At 47.9% G+C, this 23,788-nt stretch overlaps 1 protein-coding gene across 1 annotated transcript; it reads right to left on the reverse strand.

Moving 5' to 3' along the window:
- Window positions 1-3,930: 3,930 nt before the first annotated feature.
- On the reverse strand, window positions 3,931-22,684 carry SVOP (SV2 related protein). The gene is made up of 16 exons (XM_010199797.2): window positions 22,622-22,684; window positions 18,323-18,483; window positions 17,382-17,467; window positions 16,211-16,309; window positions 14,812-14,883; window positions 14,463-14,587; window positions 12,318-12,381; window positions 11,010-11,135; window positions 9,891-10,019; window positions 8,476-8,549; window positions 8,080-8,156; window positions 6,893-7,000; window positions 6,574-6,685; window positions 5,262-5,343; window positions 4,973-5,062; window positions 3,931-4,432 (listed from the first exon to the last, which is right to left on the reverse strand). Exons 1-16 carry the CDS (start codon window positions 22,654-22,656, stop codon window positions 4,226-4,228), a joined length of 1,647 nt encoding a protein of 548 aa, XP_010198099.1. The 5' UTR covers window positions 22,657-22,684; the 3' UTR covers window positions 3,931-4,225.
- Window positions 22,685-23,788: the final 1,104 nt, after the last annotated feature.

Below are 23,788 nucleotides of genomic sequence, written 5' to 3' on the forward strand. Positions count from 1 at the left end.
AGCACAAAGCAACAGAAAAACGCTCAGCTGCTGTAGTTGTAAAAAATGTAAAAAATGCTCAGCTGCTGTAGTTATCTGTGAGGGTACTTGTCACCCAGATGGGAATCCTGGGGCTTTTCCTTCTGTCCCAAAGCAGGGGCACAGCATGGTCTGCTCTGCACCCTCACATGCAGCAGCACCTCCTGATCCCTGGGCATCAGAACAAAAGCTGCTAAAGTTACAGGCCCTTCAGGAACATCCCACCAGGCACAAGCTGCAACACAAACAGTGCCACTTAAACACAGGGAGAAACAGCTTTGGTGCTGAGGGGAGGGAGCCCTGGCCCAGACTGCCCAGGGAGGATTTGGAGGCTCTTTCTCAAGAGGTTCCCAACCCCAGCTGGACATGTTCCTGTGCCCCCTGAGCCAGGGGAAGCTGCTGGAGCAGGGGCTGGGGCAGCCCTGCAGGGCCCTGCCCACCCCACCATGCTGGGATGCTGGGATTCTGTAACAGCCCAAAACACTTTTACTGAAAAAACTATTTATTTGTTGAACACAAAATACCTGGTGTGGAAAGTGCCCAGCGCTGCATCGGTGACAGAACAACAGCCTTTTACAACAAGCTTGATATACACAAAGTCTTAAAACACTAAAATGTATCCAGCTTAGAAACTGTACATTCAAACACAGGAAAACATTCACTGTTCTTTGAGCAAGCATTTAGGAATAATAAATCATTCCATCAAAGCACACTTGGAGAGTTATGTTTGCAGATGAAGGGATGGGACAGTGAGCAAACCTCTGGCTCCCTCTATCCTGGTCACTCTCGACTGTAACTCGAAATGATCTCACTTCATTGTTCCAAGTGAACTAGCTCCATTCACTCATCAGTGAAAAATACTTGCCAGTGTGTAAAACAATCTTTGGAAGCTTGTGATACACATCCATTGTTGCCACATTGACAGAAACGTGCCTTGTGGTTATTCACAGGCCAGTGTGGATCAACCCCAACCTTCTGCAGTTTTTCAGTGAACAATCTGAAGTGTCCCCCTCTCCCAGTGTTGTGCAAGGACCTGCAAAACCTGGGCTTGTGCTTCTTCCACAGCTCCTCCTGGTTTTGGTGAGGTGGCATCAGCTGGGGTGGACTCCTGCCTGTCCTCCTCCATTCAGCTGATCCAAAGCCCATCAATGCCTATGGGAGATTCTCCCAGACTTTGCTGAGCTTTGGGTCCCTCTTTAGGCACAACTGTCTTTAAATCAAAGGCCCAGAGCATGGAGATGCCTCAGCAGGACCTATCTTGGCATTTATAGCATGAAATACATTTCCAATGCAGAACTCATAAACAGAGAAGAGCAAGGCCTTCAATTTTTCCTCAATACTGTGAATGTCACAGGTGAACACTGACCCACTCAACAGCATCAAAGGGTTTCACATCCCCCATAAACCTTTACCTGGGAAATAGTTTAAGTATCTTTATGTGCAGAGGTATGAGACAGCTCTGCCCCCCAGTGCTCTCTGCACACACACTTTGAAGGGCATTGCAATGCAGTCCTGCAAAACTGTTGAATATTGGCTCAAAAACACGAGGTGATGTGTGAACATTCACACTGCAAAAGCAGAACTCTGTAACTAAAGGCGCTTAGTGACACAGGAACTCATCAGCCAGGCTGTAAGGTGACATTCCTTCACACCCAACATCAAACACTCTGCAATCTTCCTCACCTCTGCACAGGCTCAGCCCCTCTGAACCCTCCTGCAGGGCAGCCAGCCTTGGGCTGCACACCTTGCTGCAAAGACAGCACGTGGGGAGGGACACACGAGCATCTATCTGGATGTGTCCCCATCAGGTGTGGGCTGCCAGGCTGCCCAGGGCCTTCAGCAGCAAGAGGAAGAGGATGGCAGTCAGAACTGTCACTGAAGGGTGAGCAGTCCACCCTATGCAAAGGCAAAGCAGATTTTCTGGCTGGCTGGGCACATGTGGCCTTTGATACCTGATCTAAACCGGTCCAGGAACGCAGAGGAACGTCCTCCCTGCCCGTGTCCTGTCCATCTCTCACACACTGGAGGGACAGTCCATGGAAAGTGAGTCCATCTCCCTGTTTGGAGGCAGCACAGAGCTACCCCAGTTGCAGAGTGCATCAGGGAGAAATACCCAACTGCTGCCTGACATGAGGTGGAAACAAATGACTTGCACTGGTTGTCAGCCCTGTCTGATGTTGGGGATCAACTGGAACTTGAACTTGCTGGAGACTGAGCACACAGGACACAGAGACAGCAGGGACAGAGATAACCAAGCCAGCAGGCAGCAGCAGCCACTGGGACAGACTGTGTGCCTCTGTGTCACCAGCAGCAGGGTCCCCTGGGAGCTGAATGGCATTTTCTTATTACCAGCACAAGGAAAGTTGGCTCCTGGAGCCTTTCAAAGCCACCCCCACCACGGGGTGAATGAATGGACAGACATCCTGGTGCCTTGTCAAACTTTGGCTTTCCTCAGCAGAAGATGCCCACACACAAGGATATCAATAACAACTTCTTTGGCCTTCTTTAACTAGTCTGAGTTCCCCCAGTTTCTTTCAGGAATTATCCACCTCTCCTTTCCCTTCAGTGCCACACACAAATGACTCAGCACGACTTGGGGCCTTACACTGCACACAGTGCTGTAAAACCCAAAGTGAAAGCTGAACCCCACTGTCTCCATTGGTATTGCACCCAAACATGGGCTTGGTGACCTGTTCCTGCCACACAGAAAAGGGGGCTGGGTCCCAGAACACTTCAGACATGCCACTGTGCAAAAGCTTGTAGCCTGCTTCACTATGTTCAGGTGAGACAACTGACCACACACACTAGGAACAGGCATTGCTTCCCACAGCCTGGTGACTGGCATTGAGCCCATCTCACTTACATTTGGTTGTGTGCTCCACAGTCTGGAATCCTGAACATAACCTGAGCTGTGGATGAGACACGTCTCAGGTCCTTCTGCATCTCCTCCCTGCACAGCCCCAGGCTCTGAAATCTGGCTCCCTGCACAGGGACAGGCTTCTGACAAACGAGACAAACTTCTCCTCACCTGGACTCTGTTACATTCCCTCACAAGAGCAGGATCATCAGCCTTGAGGAGCTGCATCTGAAGGAGTGAAGCTCCTCATCTAATGAGGGCTGCAGTTCGGCTCCTCCCGTGATGTTTGCTGGTTTGTGGCAAGATGCCAGCTCCATTCCTTTGCCACAGCTAGACATTACAGTCCATACACAATCAGCAGCCCTGGAGAAGTCCTGCCCAGCTGTCAGCAGACCAGCTTCTGTTGGGAGACACTGGAAGGCAGCTCCATCCAAACTGCCAAAGGCAGCTGCTCAGGCTGAGGCATTGTTAGTGAAGGTTTTGGCTACACCACTGTGAGAACATACTGAGGCAAACTGAGCAGAAACATACCTGGACCCATGCAGAGAAGCACAGTGTGCACCTCCCCACACACAGAGACATTGGGCAGCTGAAGCAGTCTTCACCCAGCAACACACAGAGTGCTCAGTGTTTCTGGCAATGTTAGAGAAGGCAAATCCTGCTCCAAACCATGAGGATTTACTTTGCTTCTAGAAGGTTCCATCTCTGCAGCAAATGCCACTCCTCACTGACTCCAACTACCTGCCTTGGGTGGGAGAAACCTTCAGCAACTCGTTCCCAAGCAATCAGTGCCTGTTAATGCTCCAGGGACAGAACCTGTGAGCAAGGGAATGGAAAGCAGTGGCTGCTTTGCTGTTACCACACTTCATCATTGCTTTTGATGGCTAAAAAGTACAAGGCAGGCAACTAATTCACACAACCTATCCTGCAGTGTGTGGAATCCACCGTGTGCTGTGCCAGGGACACAAGAAATGGTAATCTTTAGGCAGCAGGAGTAGGTTATTTTAATGAGCTGCGAGTTGCATTCAGTGAGCGATTTGCTTGGCACGGGACGATTGAAGCTGAAGAGCTGACCATGCAAGCACAACAGACTTAAGAAAAACCCCTCCCTGCAAAACTTCAAATGCTAATCTGGATCAAACACCTCTCAATACAGAAGTAAAGTTTTTATGAGTGTGAGCAAAGAGCAGCAGAGACACAGCTTGCTTAGGTCCAAGCCCCAAGCTGCTGCGGGCTGACACGGGCTGCTGGCAGTGACGGGATGGTCAGCTTCCTAGGCTTCAGGCTTGGCTGTTTGTGACAGAGATCTTGCCCATATCCTTCATTCTTTGAGCAGGTTTCCATGTCCTTTCATTCCTGTGATCCAGAGTTTGACCTGGTGACCCCTGGGGAATGAGATCCTTTCCCAACCATCTCCTGTCCCCATTCTCTGTGGCTGGACTCCTGTAAGCCACGACCTTTAGTTTCAATGGGCAAGAAGCACGAAGCCAGGGCAGCCAGCAGGCAGCAGCCACTGTAAACCACCAGTGTTAGATAGACTGAAGATTCCAACATCACCTGCAGAAAACAAGGCAGAAAATACAAACTAGCACTCCTGGGCCTTAGCACAGAGAGAAACACAGATCTAATGGGTAGTTTTCTACCTAGCCCTCTGCAGCGCCGCTGCTTCTGACACAGTGCTGAGCCCTGTCCCTGGGGAGCCTGGCTCCCTGCCCAATCTCCTTCTCTAGCTCTTGCCAAAAATCCTGAATGTTTGTAGCCTCCAGGACCTCAGCCTGGGGTCTCAGAGAGAGGTGCCACTGCACCATGCACAGAGACTCCCTGCCTCTCACAAACCCCATCTCCAGGTGGTGGCTTCCAAGTGTCCTTACACCCATCTAGCAGCCCACCTCTTAGTTAGTTATCCCCCAACAAATGGAGCTCGGGAGCAAGAGGTAAGTTCAGAGATGAGCCTGAACTCACCTCAAGGAGCAGGCAACAACAACCCTCCTTCAACACACCATGAACAGATTGCCCTTGGGCTGGCCCCTACAGCAAAGTGGCTTCTCCATCACCTTCCTGTGCCTTCAGTCTCGGGGGGGGGAGAAGGAGTTTTACCTGTGCAATGAAGGGGGTTATGAGGGCTCCCACTCTGGCCATTCCACTGCATGTTCCCAGCCCCAGAGCACGTGTGGCTGTGGGATAAACCTGTGAACAGAGCATCAGCCCATTAACACTACTGGGAAGTTCTGACAAGTGGTACTACAGCAGGTTCTGTTAGACAATGACAATGAGATCATCAACTCATATCTGGGGTAAGGTCTGTTGTGAAGAGGTCACAAAAATGACTTTCCCACCATGTTCTCACTCCCCTTAAATATTCTTATGACAAAACCAACCTCCTTACCTCAGGAGTGTAAACATAAGCAGCCTGAAATCCTCCTGAAATAAAAGCTCTTGCAATGAAGAGCAGCACAGTAAGAACATTTCTGTGAGAATAAAAAGGAGAGCAGTGTTTGGGATTGTTCTGTACAATCTGTTTGTTTAACTTGGAGGCAAGTGCAATAAAAGGGCTGAATTTATTCAAGCAATTCCTTCTGTTTTTTAATGAACCCTTTGTGTTTGTTCTGGATTTTAACTGTAACAACGATGCCAAACAATCTGCACAAGCACATTGGTTCTCTGAGTGTGCTCATCCTGACTGACAGCTGTGGCCTGTTGCAAAGAGCAGCCAGTGCCTAAACTTTCCCAAATAAGAAAACCCACAGTCTGTGCTATGGATGGTGTAAACACAAAGGTGGCATCCATGGGAAGGAGAGGAGAGTGGAGCTTTCCTGTTCAAAGGACGTGAACCTCTGAACCACCTGGGTACTTGCAACTTTGTGAAGTTTCTTATCACAAGGTTTCTATGCTCTAAGGTTTTGTGCAGTACCCAAGAAGGTTTGAATCCAGACAGCTCTCCTCCTGCTTTGGGTCATTTCCTTGCTCATCCTGAGGTACAGACATTGCTGCATGTGTGTGGCACAAAGACCAGATGTAATCAGAGGCAGACTCTCAGAGCTCAGCTGGGAACTTGGTATCACTAAGATTCGAGGACAGAGCTGTCAACTGACTTGTTCTTTGCAAAATCTGCATGAAGGACAGACACTGGACAAGACAAAAGTGTGATCTTAAGCTGTTCTGAACCTTGGCTGCCATGTATCTGCAATGCCAGCCCCGAGCTGCACCAGCCAGGCTGCAGACAGCTGGCAGCTTGTGCCAGTCTGTGCCTGTTGCTTCTCACAGAACACTGCCACAGCACTGAGACCACCAAGAGCCCAGGGCAAGTGAAGCACTCAGAGCTGGTGAAGGGGAAGCAGAGGCTGGGCTTGGCTGTGAAGCATTGCCTGGGTACAGTCAGCCTGGCAGGATGGCAGAGAGCTGCACGTGCAACAGCTCCTCGGGCCCATGGCAGCAGAGCTCAACTGAATATTGTCCACTGGTCACCTCCTATTCAAACACAAGCTCTTATTTTCCCCTTTGGACTGTCTGTCCACAAGATTATAGTGAAGGATTTTTCCTCTCCTGCTTCTTTCAAGTTAGTTACCACCCTTAATTCTTTCCCCAGCTGAGCACAACCATCTCATGGCTTTCCAAGCCACTGCTTCCAGTTCTCCTGCCATAACTGGGGAGAACATGAGTCAATCAGATACACCCACTGTCCATCGTGTTTTACTCACCTTCCAACGCAGAGGAACAGCAGAAGGCTGCAAAAGGAGAAGACAAAAAAGGACAGGGCCATGGTTTTCTTGCGGCCTATCCGATCGATAATCCACAGTGTTACCAACACACCTGGAGAGGAAGACAAGCTGACTCTGGGGAACTGAGCAAAGGTGGAGGATGCTGCAGCTACCTTTTCACACAGGCTGGGTTAGTTGGATTTGGAATGTTGCAGCCCAAGCAAGGAAAACACCCTGGCACCAGGCCAGGCAGAAGAGCCCATTCCAGTAACAGTGAGCTGCTGGCAGTGGAGAATTGCTGCTGCTTAGTGCCACTTACCAGGGAATTCTGACAGGGTGGTCCAGAGCAGATCTGTGTAGTCTTCCTCTGTCAGGTACTCACAGGTCAGGCTGCACTTTGCTTTAACTTCTTTCCTTCTGTTGGATACTGTGGGAGGAAAAAGAAAACAATCCAAGCACTTAATGTATCTTGAGTGACCTCTCCTCTGCTCAGCCTCTGCTCCTGCTCTGTCTCACTCTTACTGCTGCAACCAATAGAAGGGATGTACTGAAAAGACCCTGCTGCACAGCAGGTCTGTTCTGCCTGGAAGATGCAGCTGAAACTGAACAGTTTAGACTCCTACTTGTGGCAGGACATCTCAACCTCTGCAAGCAGCACCAGCAGAATGAAAGCTCACACTTCCCCACCGGTTGTACGGCTCGGGTGTTTTCCAGTCCAGGCCTCGTGGCAGGGAGCAGGATTAACATCAGTAATTCTGTCTGTTCCACCAGAAATGTGGAACTAACACCTCACCTGTACTGTGAGAAGGCTGAATGCTCTGTCTCTGTAAAAACAAGCATTTTTAAAGGATGCATGCTCCTTTGTGGAGGCTGACTGGCGTTACACCCCCAACAGGCAACGCTGCTGTACAAGCTTGCTGTCTGTGTCTCCCCTCAATACCAGCCATCCTCTCTCTGTAATTCTCCAACTATCAGACAGATTTCACTAATTACAAGTGTTCTGAACCACGTCTCCCCTGAGGACTCCAACTTTCCAAGCCTCTCCTTAACACAGTCAAAGCTTTTTACACCAAAATCTTCAACAAAGAGGACAATGGTTTCCCACCAGCACCTTTTTTCTCCGCAGGTTTCCACAGCTTGAGGACCTGGAAGCCCTGCAGCAGCCATTCTCAGAACTGATTAGGCTTGTCAAATCTGGAACTTACATGTATTCAACCACTTTTTCCTCTCAAAAAGAACAGATGCTCTTACTAACAGGTCTCCCTTGAAGCTTGTCTTGCTGTTTTACATTTTGGGCACAGAGACACTGCAGGCACTCTCTGCATCGTGCAGGAGGTGAGGAACAGTCTATCAAAAAGGTTTCAAATAAATAACCCTTTATGTGGATGCCTTAGAAGTGAGGCTGGCAGCCACAGTCCATTCCAAGCTAACAGCAGAAGGTGACCTAACAAAAGACATTCCATCACTTAACAGGGTATGTTTAAATAGAAAAGATGGAGTACTCACTGCTGCAGACATCTCCTGCTTGGAAGAACTCTGTAGTTAATAAAACTAACCCATAATATGAAAATGCATTGGAAAACCTGCAAGGAAGAAAATGAGAGAGGAAGTCTCAGCTGGTCAAACTTACAGTAAACAACATGAATCCAAACTGAACCCACTGTGTGAGGGCTTCCACTCAGCTCCACCTCAAAGCTGTCTCCTACCAGCATTCAGAAACTGAGAGGGCAGTGAGCTTGAGAATGCTGGACATGGGGTGGCTTCACAAATCACACATCAATGTGAGCTGGGGTTTTCTTTTTTTGAGGAGGAAGTTGCTGTGTTTTAGTGATGCTGTAAAACACCTCCATTCAAAACCATTTGGGATTGTGCTGGCACTGAGCCCTTTATATTTCCTCTTACCATATAAACCAGAGTAACAGTGTGGTCCATCGAAAATGAGGTGTAAAAAGGTCCCTCATTTTCCCTCGGTCTTCCTGTTGAAAACAAGCAGAAATCAGATGATCAGGGCACTCACTGCTCCTGGAGTGGCAAGGGATAACACAATACACAGTACTACCTACAGTATCTCAGGACAAGTGTTTGGCACCAGTTGAGGGCTCTTCAGATTGTCAGAGCCACACTGGTGCTGGGACCTGAGTAAAGAATTCCTCTGCTGAGGAGAATTCTCTAGTAGCCTGGTGATACCAAACCAGTTCATGCACAGGGCACACTGCTCCTCCATAAGGAAGGTGAGGATCTCTCACAACAAAGTGAGGCTGCAAAGAGGCAGAGCAGAACTTTGCCAATCCACAGGTAGTATATAACTCATGAGGCACACAGCCAGCTCTCATAAATCAGAGCAGCCCCTCGGGGCTTCTGATCTAGGGTAGGGTTTGGAGGACCTCCAAGCAGCCCTCCTGCCAGCAGACCCCTTTTAAACTCTGTGGTTCTTAAGAGAGCCCATAAACTTGTGGTTAAAGAAAAGTACTTTCCCACCCCACCCTGAAAACAGAACCATTCCAAACTTGGAGAGTGTTCCTGCACAGCCCATCAGATCACTGTGACTGAACCACTTGTGAAATGCACAGAGCTCAAATCCCAGCTGAGGCAGACCTTACAAAACCCAGCCTTCTCCTCAGATCAGCAAGACACTGTCACTACCAACCGGCTCCTGACAAGCTTTACAATTCTGCCCTTGTTCAAATCCACAGGTCTCCCTGTGCTGTCCTTCCTTGCTGGTGAACTCTGTAGCTGTGTTCTGGAACAGTCTGCTCGTTGCTCTGTACGTGCAGAGCTGCTTTATGTGCTGACTGGGGTGCTGAGGGGTTGGCCATATAAAGCTGAAATGAAAAAACCCAACACAATTCATCCAGTAATTGCAGCTCAGAAGTAACAGCCTGAGTTGCTCCATGCCTGAGGACTGAATGGGAGCTTGCAGCTTTCCCACTCCAGAAAACCAGGATTAGGTTAAAATTGAGGCTAGACCTGAAGAGTCCAATTCCATCTTGAGCCCAGATCTGGGCATCCTGCTCTGAGTTCTTCAGCAGTGCTAAGGTTTGACTTTCTTTACTAACAGGGAATCAGGGAGAGTTGAATGACACTAATGGTCACTTTAAAGGTCCTTTTCACCTCCAGGATTTTCATGGCAATAAAAATGAGAAACTAACTCTTCCTCACTGTGAGAGAGACACCTACGACCATCTCTCATGCTCTTATTACCAGCTGAGACATTAAAATGAGGCTTAACATTGATGACTTGCTATTAAAAACGCATCTGAATGCAGCAGAGTTTGAGTTTCTCCCAGGTTATTAATGTGCCTGTTGCCTGTACCTACCTGCCTGGAAATAATTAACTTCCCCAGGGGCATTGGAGCTCCGTTCTCCGTCGCGATGCGCTGCAGAGTGGCAATGGCTTTCTCTTGATTCCCAGATAACACGTCGTACCTGGCGCTCTCTGGCAGCCACTGAGAGAGCAGAGCACGTCACAGGCACAAGGATATCAAAAGCACAGCAATAAACAATCTGGGGATTTTCTTTGTGGGCTGGGAAATCTCAGTGGCTCCAGCAAACCACCCACGCAAGCGAGGACTGGAGACCTCCAGCAAGGCAGGGAAGCGTCCTCCAACCCACGTCAAACCCCTCACTGGCCTTGAAGAAACTGCAAAACCCCCCTTTCACCACAAAGCACAACTCCTGTCTAAAGCTTTCCCTCCTGTTGCCTTGGTTAGGCACTTTTGCAGGTTCTTTACCTGACACCTTCCCAGCAGCAGAGGCAAAGCACACAGGCAGGTAACAGGATGCTTTAGGCACTCCAAAAGCTGCGTTTCTAAGCTCCTTTTTAGGAGAAGCACGTTTGAGCACCTCTGTAGGTGCAGGTACTTCTGAAAATCAATGCCAGTGACTAAGGCATAATAAGAGCTGCTAAACAACCTGACAAGGACATAATCTTTGAGAAGACTGAGTGAAATATATCAGCTGCCAGTGCACTGAGCTCAGGCTTAACTCATACAGGTCTTATTTTGGCGCCTGCCTTGCACCATGCCGTGTCACCCCTGGCCTGGGGCGTTTGCTGGGAGGGCAGTAACTACAGAACTGATGGTTTTGACCCCAAAGGGCAACGAGGGAAAGAGGAACAGCTCTTATGGAATTGCTCACTCCATTGAGCTTAGTTGAAACTGTTGTTAAGTTGGAGAGGTTTCCAGGCCTGAGTTGGTTTGACAAAATTCCCTCCCACCACTGGCTCCAACAACTAGAGTGACACAAACACTTCTCCCACTGGAATGTTTTTACCAGCACCCTGTGGAAACAACGGCATTTTTGTCGTGATTTCAGCCGTTTCAAAGGTGACACCAAGAGAGCTCAAAGCTGTCACCATTTCCTTCCACCTGGCTACAGAGTCAGGTGGGGAAGTGGCAGACTGATGGAACACACACTGGTCTCTGAAGGATACCTACAAAACACAGCACAGCGAAGAGCAAAAGCGGGAGGGCAGAAAGGATGAGAAGCCAGCGCCAGCCAAGGGTGGGCATCACCAACACTGCCAGGAGGACTTCAAACACAGTCCCAATGGCCCAAAACACCTGCCAGAGAGAAAAGAAACAAATGACAACACGACTGCTCTTCAGGTCTCCTCCTCTGCAGCATCCCAAGCCATGCTCCCTAGGGACAGCTGCACAGAGACGTTTTGTGTCCAGACATTTCGAGGGGATTTGTTTAGATGCAGCAGAAGCTGGTAAGTTCATTTCTGAATGAAATCAGCTTTCCCTAGACACTGATGTTTAACTGCAGGTAGCTTCTTATAAGGAATAGACTCATGGTGTTTCTTGAGCAAAATGACTACTAATGTATCTGTCTGTGAGCACTATCCCAGCTACCACCATGAGACTGAAGGTATCTGTGTGTGCTACCAGAGCCACAGAGTCTGGCCTGTAGCTGAAAGAAGGAATTGATACCTTCTTAGCAAATAATGGAGCTGGCATCCTCTTGCATATCCTCATGCAGGATTATTCTCCTTTAGATTATGAACCCATTTCACTCATTGTTTAACACTGAGAACATATTTCTAACCCAGGGTTGCCCAGAGGTTGCCAAACTGTGGCAGAACAAAAGTGACACAGAAAGAAGTAATTCAGCTACTGAACTGTATTTAGGAAAGATTAATCAACTGAATGTAGGACTAGCCAGCAGGTGTCTTACAAGACTGGTTTTGCACTGAGAAGCTGCTTCAGTTTGGTGGTGTTTTCCACAAGGATGCTCCTTCAAACTGAGTGATGCAGACAAGGAACTGTTCTCTGTTCTCTGACCCTTTCAAGGGCTGTAAAAATTTGCCTTATTTATAGGGTAAAATTCTGCTCTCTGTGACTGATACATTTGGATTAACTATGAGGAGCTGAATTCAGCCCTGCATTTACTGAGCAGTGTCCATCATGCATTACTGAGTTGTAAACTCCCCCATGACACCTGGTGACAACCCCGTGGTCCCCCTTCAGCCAACAGCAGCAGCTTACACAGCTCTGGATGCAAGTTAATGTGCAAAAAGCCAGATTCAACAGGAAGGGTGCAGTGTTACAGGAGTGCTTTGTGCTGCTTTTGGACCAGAGCCAGTAGAGGGAATGAGGGTAACCTCAGCTCCACACTAACTCGGACGATCACCATTTGACTTGCAGCCACGTGTGAGATTTCTAGTCAGCAGGACTGAATGGATGGAGCCAACAGCAGGGTTGGTCCCTTTGGACACCAGCATGCACAGCTACACTGCTCACCTCTATTAATAAAATGCATTTTGCTCTGGCTTTCATTGGAAGGAATTCAGCATATAAGGTTACCCTGTGAAGAGGGAACATTGAGAAAAACGGCAGGTTAGCACATGGAGAAAAGTGCCATGTTAGCACAATGAGAGAGCTTCAAACACGGTGTTTGCCTCACATTTAAATTGCCAAACCCACAGTAGTAACACAAACCCCTTCCCAGCCCTCAGGTCAGCAAGAGTGAGGATGCTGGTTCAGACTCCTCTTTCTACAGCAGAACACAACCCCTTTAGTTCATCGTTGCAAAGGAAGACAGAACTTGCTCTTTTGGTGTGATTTCTGTAACCCTGTTGGCTAAACACAGCAGTTCTCATGTTTCCACAGCCCTGCCCTGGTCTGGGACAGGCACCATGCCTGTTATTTTCAGTGTGGGCCATCAGCATTCAACACAGACTCTTGCTGGGTAAGTTTTTCTTCAGAGCTTTACAGCTGGCTCAGAGAATCTCACATCAGCCTATCCTGCCACGTTTCGGTTCTCCTGGAGGTGAACACTTCCCAGGTCTCATCCTGTTACTGGTATAAAATCATTTGCATTCTTTTATTGTGGGAATCCAAAAAGAAATCATCTAACTCTACAGAGTCTTTGTTTCTTGACTGTGCCAAAGAGGAATGGTACAGCTCCTCAGTATTTCCTGAGGATGAACACAAGGGCCAGGAGCCAGTCAAGGTTCTCCTTCAACCCAGAGAAGACTCGTCATTCTTTGCTCCTACTCTGTTTGTGTTCCATTGACTCACCCTGTTTCTGCCTGTTTCTGCCTCTAAACTCCTTGGGCTTTCTTTGATGCTGGTGACAAAACTCCTCCTAACTTGACAAATGTTGGATTGATCTCTCAGTAGCTTCCCAGAACTCAGTTCATCAAAACACAAAGTTGCACACAATGGTATGTGAAATGTCCACCCAGAGTTCTGTTACCAGCTCTTCTTTGTCTCTCATGAGGTCGTGTAGCCCTCGTGCCTTATCTCTCCCTCTGTACAATGGCATCAGCTCTGATGCTTTGCCTTTGTTGTCCTGTTGCCTCTTTCCAGTTGTGCTCAGTTGGAAGTGCAAGGCAGAAACTGCCTCAGTGTTGGTCAATCCACAGCAGGCTAAGGACTCCCCTGTACTGCATACACATTATGCTCTTGTGTAGCTTCTAGAGGTGGGCAGGACAGCAGTAAGAGACAATTAATAATACTGTGATGTTCCATCTCAGCTCTGAATCTTTTATCTGGCAATGGCCATAGAAAAGACAGGATATTGACTTGCCTTGTGAAGAAGTCTTAAGAGCCATCAATCAAAGTTACACTCTGAGTACTCTGAAATAGCACCTCCAAGGGGCAGAGTATCAATTGTTAATAAGGGTAAAAGACTGCAGAGACAGAGAACAGCTACACTCATCCCTGTACATTTATAATTAAAAGCCGAAAGCACAGTTATTTGTTGTAGATGGAAAATTTAGAGACCTCTCTCTTCAGTGAATGGAACAACACAGAGACAGAGATGCCCCAGCGCTACCTTCTGATCAGAAACGTGTTGAGCCATGGAGACATCCTCAGCCTTGGGCTCTGTGGGTCTGGAACTCCAGCTCAGGTTCAGCTGTGATCAGGTTCAGCTGTGAAAGTTCAGGCTCTGAGTGAACACTAATCTGCACTCTTAGAGTCAGCAGTCAGGGCTCAGCTCTACCTCTCAGTCCTCGTGTTTATGTCGTGACAGGAAGATGACGTTGTGCTGTGCAGGCAGCGCTGGTACTGCCCAGCAATGCAGTGTCTGGGCACAGCTACACAATGCTCTCTGGGCTGTTTTACCCACTTCCAGGTGGGCTCTTTGGGCCTCTCATTTTCACCAGGGTTTACAGGATGCAATGAGAGAAGCTTAAAAGGACTGAAAGCATATAGCACATTACATTTGGGAGCCTGGCTCGTTCACACAGGAGCTGTAAAGCTCATTCACTGCTCAGTGGTGCATCAGGTGCCTTTAAAACCTTCCCACAGTTTTAGAGCCTGGTCTCAATTTAGAAATGGGGCTGGGACAACTGAACAGAGGCATGTTTTCAACCTGACAGAAGTCAGTAAAAGAAACAATGAGAAAGGAGCAGTTAGGAGCTGTGAATATTTACTTACGACTGAGGCACTCCTCCAATCCCAAAGCCCACCAGGCCCCTCAGCACCAAGATCCAGCTATACACCGGGGCAAAACCACTGAGGATCCCATAATAGAGTGTCCAGAGCACGCTGATCTTTAGGCCCTGTATTTAACAAACAGGCAGGAGGAAAAGAAAGTCTGTGCTGTAACACCAATCAACCAAATATAAAGTAGAGCTTCAAACTCGTTGTGTTTCATGGGAGGTTGTTCTGGCTCTGCTTAATTCTGCTTCACACAAGTGGACTGTGAATACTGTGAACAGCATGCACTGAAACATCTGCACTGTGCAAGTATTAGAATGTATTCTAGTAGGAGCTGAAGACTTACTGTTTTTCTCCCATACTGGTCTGAGATGTTTCCCCAGAGGGTGGAGCTGGACATCATCCCCACAAACACCACCTGTGAGACACCAGAAAAAACCTCTTCCCCTTAACAACCAGACAAGTAAAAGCTTCCATATGACAGCAAATAGAACACAACCTCACAGTGAGTCTAGAAAATGTCAGCTCTAACAAGAGAGACACATGTCCAGGTGTTCTGGGTTTAGTTCCTTTGCAGCAGAGACTATTATTAATATAGTGGGATTGTTCAGAAGTCACTCAGCATTAGCCTAACTTCACTTCCATTGACTAGGAAGAGTATTTGCTTTGGCCAGGAATGGGGGTGAGTGTCAGCAGACCACTCAAGACAAAGTCTCTCAGCTTCCTTCAGTGGTGGGACCATTTTCAGTAGGAGCCTTGCATCTGCTGAGGTCAGAGCCTGGCATCTGCTGAGGTTAGAAAAAGTCTGAAAACAGACTGAGGTGTCAAAGAAAACCCATCATACTCTTTTCAGAGGTGACACCAACAAGTAGTTTATTCTGTAGATGGAGACAGAAAGGAAATCCTGCTCATTGAAGGTAATGGCAGAACCCAAGGGCATTTCCCCATCAGCACATTAGGAATGTAGCACACAGGAATTCTGCCTAAGTGCCTATTCAAGCAATAAGTGGAGTAAGAAGCAGTTCTGTTTGTCCAAACTTTTGGCTCATGTTCACTGACTCCATCTCCTTCTAATTGTGCTCACCAAGAACAAAAGAAACTGTGCTGAAAGAAGGAACAAGACTCTCCTTTGGATGAGCTGGCTGCATTCAGGCTGGGAAAGGACGTGATCATAACTGATGTAAAGCCACTGAGCATTCAGAACAATTAACACCACAGATGGCACCAAAAGGAAAGAGAAATGTAGGAGTTAAAGTGCATGGCACACAACAGTGGCATGTGCTGAGAGAAGGGTCCCCAAACTAGTTGTGTTATCCCTGAAGGCATGGCAAGTTTCTGGCAAAGATCTCTGGTGGTCCACCTGAAAAAGCAATTGCTTGCTCTCTCTCACAGCTCCCAGTCTGTCTGTGTCCGAGGTGAGAGAGAAATGTTTTCAAGAAAGACAGTGAAAGGTTACCAATCTTCTCTTTTTTTAATCAAACAGGTTGAATTTTAGGCTGAGTCTGAGGCAATTCACAGGTTCCTGGAGCTTACATGAAACTTTGAACCTGAAACATGCAAAATTCCCTCAGTTCTGAGATCCACTTCTTCAATCTCTGGCTTTTAAAAAAGACTCCTATAGTCTTTCAAGCCAAAAGCAATCTGCAAAGGCCACCAACAGATTCAGCTTTGGGACCTAAAGCACAGTGTCTGAATGACAATGATTAACCTCACAGAACACAGGAGCTGTCAGTTATTTTTCCTACCGATGTGAGCAATGCAACCTGCCAGCTTGGTAATCGCCACTCACAATGAAGCTGAGGAGCTAGGATACTTAAAATCATCATTTCCATAGCATCTGCCATCTGCAAGAGTGAAAAAGAAACAAAAAATAACTACCTGAGCATTAGATTGACATAGCAGTCCATAATACACCTTCTTGAAATGAACCTGGTTTCTGCTGGTGCCTTTCCCCTCTGCAGGTGAGATAAACCAGTTCTGTTTGCAGCCTCCAGTGTGCAGAGAAAAAAATCAACAGGTGCCTTTTCAAATCCATTTCTGATTATCACAAAGCTTAGTAACACCAGCCAGAGAGGATTCAAAGAGCCAAACCAACAGTTGTCACTGGGTGATTTCGAGGAGGCTTGGCTGGTCAGCCACCCAGCTTCAGTCACTCTGTGTGTCATACCACAGGGATGAGCTTGCAGCTCCTTTCCACACAGAGTCACTCAGAACTGTTTATTACATTATAACTTACTCCCCTTCTCCTTCATACTTCACTTCTGGATTTGTATCCAATATATTGATAGATCACCTGTAGACTAAATTCCATGACTGACAGGATCTAAACCATGGCAGATTGTAGCCTTAGAGGTAGATGTGGTAAATACAGGCTTCAGATACCTTCCCCCACAGTATCCCACAGAAGATGGAACACACAGTGCTTCAGAAACAGCAGAAAAGGGAAAACAAACTTGTCTTTCTGCTCTTGAAATCAAGGTTACAACTAGAAGTACTGGCTTGCTGTTCACTCCCAACTGAGACTACAATAATCCTGAGACAGAAAGCAGAGATTGCAGCTAATGGGAGGAATGTGGGGAAACCACTACTGAGACCTGAGACCTGCTTCTGCAGGAGCTGCCCAGGACCTGTTCCATTTGAAACAGGCATTTGAGGTAGAGAACCAAAATGGTTTTTCAAACCCTGATTTATAAGAACTTCAGAGGCAGGGAATCAATCAGTGTCATTGCCCCCTTACCCAGTTACCCCATTACAGGCCTGAGTCCAGCTGGCATTGTAGAATCTCAAGTCAAATTCCTTCTTTACTGAACAATTATCTGTTTGGAGACATTGTTGACTTCTGTGGCTACCTTATTTGAAGTCACTGAGATTCTCTGACTGATGACCATGCAATTGACCCTGATAACAATTACTTGCCCATGCTAGTCCAGTAATAACAGAGAGCTTCCACTGGAACTTTCCAAATCCAATGGCTTCCACCGCATCTTCCACCATGAAAGTATCTACAGAGAAAAGAATTCCAGTGTAGAAGTGTATTCCCTCCTTAGAGCCACCCCTTCCTGTGAATGCAATTACTTACCAACTGGCTAATCTGCTGACATCTAAAGCAGATAACAGAGTGACTTAGCTTTTATATGCTGCAAGGCTTCAGCCTGTGATTTCATCCCAAGCACCTGATGTGATGGCACTGAAGCTCAGCACGTGGGGCTGTTGCAGCACTTGCACTTTTTGGGCAATGTGCCAACTGACATTCTACATGTAGCTGAAGACTTTGCACTGCTGCACTGATCCTCTGAGAAACTCACTGAGCTCGGGCTATTCTGGCTTCCTGTTGCACCACTATAAGAAATAAGGCCCTGGGAAAAGAGTCATCCTACCTAATCTCAGTGTGCCTTTGTGCTAAGACAAACCCAACACTTGCCATATCTTCTCAATTGGCACTGCTTTCAGGGCAGCCAGAGGCTGGGATGTGTTCTGTCCCTCTTGTCCTCTAGGCAAGGAGGAGATGGGAACACTGCAGAGGCTTCAGGCTCAGCCTCGAAGGTCAGCCACATGTAACTGCTCCAGTAAAACTCAGAAGCACTGAGCAGATCTAAAGGAAACTAAGTGAAATAGGTGATGACAACTGGATACACAGCTCCTTAAAAGTGTCTATTACTGCTAACATAAAAACATTAAGGGAATGAGGCAGCTCAACCATGATTCTCAGGTGCAATATAGCTTGCCTGTGTTACTATTCCCTTCTTTTTCCTTTACCTTTAACCTCTCTCTGCCCACTGTATTCAGCCTGGCCACAACATGACTGAAATGAAAGAGGCCACACCTCTGTCCTACAGGAAAACAAGGACCCTACTCACCATCAGTTGGGTTGGCAAATTCTTTGGGCACTGCAGCTCCATCCTCCAGCTCTACAGGCTCCAGCTCTGTCCGAACACCCTCAATCTGTATCTCGTGTTCTCCTGAGATGACATCCTCATCCGACCTCGAGCTCTCCCCAGTGCGGCGAAACTTCACCACCCTACGAACACAAACCCAGGGATTCATACTCTGGTGTGTCTTGTTGAGGTCAAAGATGTGTTTGATCCCTCTTGAAGCCCTGTTTGGTCAAACAGGAGCCAGCTCCTTCCCCACTCTCTCATCTCCATCTCACATTCCAAGAGAAAGCAGCGCCTTGTGTTTGTCTCTGTGTTTGGCTGTGGTACCCTGATGGTGCTACTGGCTTTGGGAAAACTGCAGAGTACATTGTGATACAGCCACCATCTCTGTACCAGAGGGTGTAATCATGCCAACTACAACGTTATAAAGACATTCAGGTTATGAGACCCTGATGAAATGATCCATGTTTCATGACAACCATGTTTTATGTGCCTAGACTTCTCCTGCTGAGTAGACAGAGCTCTGTCAGTGAACTCCAGATGCTTTGTCCTGGTAGGAAGAGCTCCAAGTCGATTTCCCACAATGTTTTCATGAGATTCGTGTCTCAGGAGAAGCAGAACCCTGGAAAGTTGTCAGGTTTCTAAACATTACTTAGTGAAGTACCATCTGTGAGGTAACTGACTGAACTGACTGGTTTTCCCCCATGATGATGATGATTCTGCATGATGACTGCTTCCACCTCCTGCCTTCAACTCCAGCTTTAACACCATGCAGTTCATTAAGTACCTGGATTTTAAGAAGCTGTTTGACTTCTAGTACTTGGTGCCTCTGTGCACTTTTGTAGTCTCTCAGGAAATGGGGAGAGACAGAATAAGAATGAAAGGAGCCTCACTTTTTCATTAAGTGCAAATCAAGAGTTGTCCCTGCCTGCAGCTACAGCCTAGGCACAGGGGACCATGGTTGTCACATGAGTGTCACGCTCACAACTGAACTTCATATCAGCTCTGGCACTAGCTGAGAGATAATGGCCTGATCTCAGCAGCAAGGCCAAGGGGAGAGTAAGATATGAAACCAGAACTTTGCTAAATCGACACAACTTTCACTGTGCTGGTTAGAGAGCTCTAGGGCAACGCTTCAAGTCTATAGAGGAGGTCCATCCTCCATCAGTTACGTTTCCTGTGACCAAAGAAAGACTTTGGAACAGGTATTTACACATCTAATGTAACAGTTTCCTTCACCCCCAGTACAACTTCTTCCCCTTGGCAGCTGACAACTTCTTGGACTTCAGTGAAACAGCTTTTGGGAACAGATTACTACCTCCTGTGCCTTACACCCCCTGAGCATCAGAATTCTAAATGGAGGTTAGCAGGGAGCCTCTTGAACTCCAGTTTAATCTTTTGGTTTAAGGGTCAGCAGAACTAAGCCCTCAGCATCCTTTCCAACTGCAGCTGCAGCAAACTGACATGTATGTGTGGTAATTCCAAAGGGGATCTGAAAGACTTCTTGTACTTGGCAACACCTCAACTCTTAGTTTCTCTTGGAAAGTGCTGATGAGACAACCAATGGTTAATACAAGGGCAAAGTGATAGGCAAGCTACAAAACTCCTGTGTGTGGGTTTTGGTCCAGTGGTGGACAAGAGGATGGAGACATGAACATCTCAGTCGCCCATGGAGTTCTTTACAAAGAGAGAAGTCCTGCTCACAACCAGCCAGCAATCCAGCTTAGGATTTCACTGAGGCAGACACATGAAGCAGAGGGATATAAAACATTGTTCTTTTCTTCCTCCCAGCCCTGGCACATCTGTTATTTCCCTGATCACATCCCATCTGGGGAACTGCACCTATTCTCTAAAGATATTCTGGCCATAACCTGGAGAGAGAGAGAGAGGTACAGTGACCATCTGGTGAGGTTATCTCTCATCCTTAGGACAGCTGATTCACAAGCTCTTGAGATGCCTCAGGATGATTTTTCTTCAGGTAGACAGAGCTTTCCAAGGCCTCTCTGGGGCAAATGTTCCTTGTGCTACCTCAGTAATGCTCTCAGCTGCAGCAGGAAACTGAAAGCTTTTCTCTGGCCTTTATGTCTTGGCAGACAAACAACAGAGTCACAAAGTTTGTTTTCTGAGATAACATTTGAAGACCTTAAACAGAATGACACAGAGCAAAATGCCAGGCCTCTCCAGAATGAAGAAGAAAGGCACACTGACTGCAGTGGAACTAGGATTTAGCTGATGTTCTGATTTAGGGTATGCAGAGGATCCTTCACTCAGCTATAAGAGAAGGCAAACAAACCAAACTGGTCTAATTCAGGTTCAGATCTAGTTCCATTGAGAAACTGGATTCTAAGTGTACTTCATCTGACTGGATTTTGAATCTCAGTACAACTGTCTTGTTTGCATTTCCTCTCACTGAGGACAAACACAAGGAATTTTTGCTTTCCCATTAAAGCTGTCACTGCAGATATAACCCTTGTATGACCCACAAAACACACCCTCTGAGCCAACAAAAACCAAAGTGTGTGTGCCCATGAGATGGCTTTTTTATTGCAAAGGGCAATTCATACCACAGTACCATTCACATCTTATTTGCAAAAGCACCTGGTTTAACTGTACAGGGAGTAAACTTCTCTATTTGTACTTTTTTAAAGGAAGATTATTACTGTAACTTCAGCAGTCTCCAAGCCAGGTGCAGAGTTCATTGGAGTCTAGGGACATCTTTACTTCAAAGGTCTGAACTGTCACTACTCTGTGGGACTCTGAAAATCGTTCATACAAACTCTGCTGGTAACTGTTCAGTGTCCCAGTGAGCCTTAGGCACAATAAGCACACCAACAGAATCCTTCCTGAGTTTCCAGTGCCTGATGACAACCCCTCTGTATTACCTGAGTTTCCAGTGCCTGATGACAACCCCTCTGTGTTACCTGAGTTTCCAGTGACTAATGACAACCCCTCTGTATTACCATTCCCTACTCTGTAGTATTTCTTGAAGTAGACTTTCAGAACTGACCATTTTGGAGATGATGGTTCCAGACACTATACAAAGGCAGGGACTGCTCTGAAAACTGTCAATACTTCAATGACAATCTGAGCAGAGAGCTATCCAGCCACATCCCCCATCACAGGAAATAAAGATCCCTGTTTATCACTGAGGAACCTATGAAACAAATGGATGCAAATGAAGAAAAAACCACACAGTGATATTTACTGCTCCCTGCTTGCAAGATTCTTTGCAGCTCAGACATCTCAGGGAGCTGCATTTGTTTGCACAGCACTGAATAAGTCTAATTACACCCACACCAAAAGGTACTTCAGGACATTTTTCTAGCTGATCTTTCGAGGTCCCTTCCAGCCCTTGAGACTCTGTGATTATGCAATGTGTGACTGGGAAAACTGGCCTAAAGTAATCACATCTTATTCTCCTTACTGACAAGCTGAATGCTTCTGAACTAAGCATTTTAAAGCAGCTGGAGTTCATGTCCACTTCCCAACTCCTCAGCAGTGTTATGGGACACTTTGCTCTGTCATTGACATGAACTAGTGAATATTTACAATCAACTTTAAGCATTTATTTGTTCCAGGCCCGAGAGTGGATGGTTTATAAACAGGAGCATGTTGCAAAGCACCTGACAATGGAGCATTAGGAGAAATGCACTTGGTTTTTTTAAAGGAAACATTTTGCATTCATGAAAAGGAAAGGGAATGCTGGTGTTAAAAGGCAGCAATGCCTTTACCACACAGATCCAGCAACCACATCCCCCCAGCACAGAGTTCCTCACCAGCAACACTGCTTTCCCTGTGCAGCAATGTTTGCTTCGAGCAGTTTGCAAATATTGAGGACACTGCAAACACCCCTTTGCAAAAGCACTTCAGATCTGCAGCGGGTTCCCAGCGTGAAGGAGGAAGGTGAGGAAGATGCCTTCCCTCACACAACGTTATTTACAGATGCAGCCCACCTTGCAAATTCCATACCGATGCTTCCCCTCAAAAAGCCTTTTGGCACTTGCATGGTTTTATCCCACCCCTCCTTATTTCTACGACCATCAAGTTCATGCAAAAAAACCACCCTCAATCCACTAAATTGAGTGAATTTATGTAACAAACGGATCCCTGCATGCCCCCAGGATGCTGAACCCAGGCAGCTACACTGGGAAAATGGCCTGCTTCCCGGGCCTAAGCCACTTCCCACAGACAGTCCCCTAAAAACCACCGGGATCCACAGCATCCCTGCAGCCCGCGAGAGCAACCCCCGCGGCTCGCCGCTCGCCCCTCGGCGCTACTCACGGCAGCTGTCTCAGCTGGAATAAATCATCCTCCATTGCCGGGCTGCCTCTGCAGGGGCTGCTCTCATCGCTCTCGCATGGCGGGGATGGCTGGGCTGCGGCCGGGCAGGCGCGGCGGCTGGACAGCTCCGGCGGCGCGGCTCGGCTCGGCTCGGTGCGGCACGGCACGGCACGGCTCGGCGCAGCTCAGCTCGGCTCGGTTCGGTTCGGTGCAGCTCAGCTCGACTCGGCTCGGTGCGGCGCGGCACGGCACGGCGCGGCTCGGCGCAGCTCAGCTCGGCTCGGTTCGGTGCAGCTCAGCTCGACTCGGCTCGGCTCAGCACCCTCCCTGGTCGGGGCTGGGGCAGGGCTCCCGTGTCACTGCCGGTCCCAATGCCCTCGGAGCCCAGCGTGTGCCGGCCAGTCCATGAGCAGGGAGCAGAGCCGGGGAGGATCGCTGCCTGCACACGATGGAGGAGCCGGGCTGGATGCTGCCTTGAGCAGAGCAGAGCAGAGCAGAGCAGAGCTGAGCAGAGCAGAGCAGAGCAGAGCAGAGGGTCTCATGGGGAACACACCAGCCGCCTGCCGAGCAGCAGGAGCCGAGCAGCAGGAGCCCAGCAGCAGGAGCCCAGCAGCAGGAGCTGAGCAGCAGGAGCCAAGCAGCAGAAGGGCTGCGTTTGGATCAGGAACCCATGGACAGTTTTGTAGCGACCCATTAGGGGCCCCGAGCGTGTGCTGCTCAGGGGCTCCAAGCCTGTGCTGCTCAGGTGCAGAATGGGACCAGTTTGTTAAAATGTCAGTGATTTACCTGACAAGACAGTCCTGGGACACTGATCCCTGTGGGATCCCCCTGGAAGAGATGCTTTGTGCCTGTGCCCCGTTACAGGACTCTGCAAAGGCCTGCCAGAGGAAACAAAGAGCAAACACCCGCTGGGGAGATGACTGGGACATGGGATTAAATTGAATATACATTTGACAAACTGGAGGAATGGGCTGAAAGCAACAGGGCAAGTGAAAAGGGCTACAGGGAGGCAGGAGAATGAAGGGGTATGAGCTCCATCCAGGGAACAATGAGTGATGGAAGACGCCTGGGTTCAGCTACAACAAAGCAAACCTGCTGCAGTTTGGGAGTGGAGCTCAACTGTCACCCAGATTCTGTTTGAGACACTACTAAAAATCATAACAAGTT

Source organism: Colius striatus, chromosome 17 (genome assembly GCF_028858725.1).
Source record: "Colius striatus isolate bColStr4 chromosome 17, bColStr4.1.hap1, whole genome shotgun sequence".
In the NCBI taxonomy this organism is placed as follows: Eukaryota; Metazoa; Chordata; class Aves; order Coliiformes; family Coliidae; genus Colius; species Colius striatus.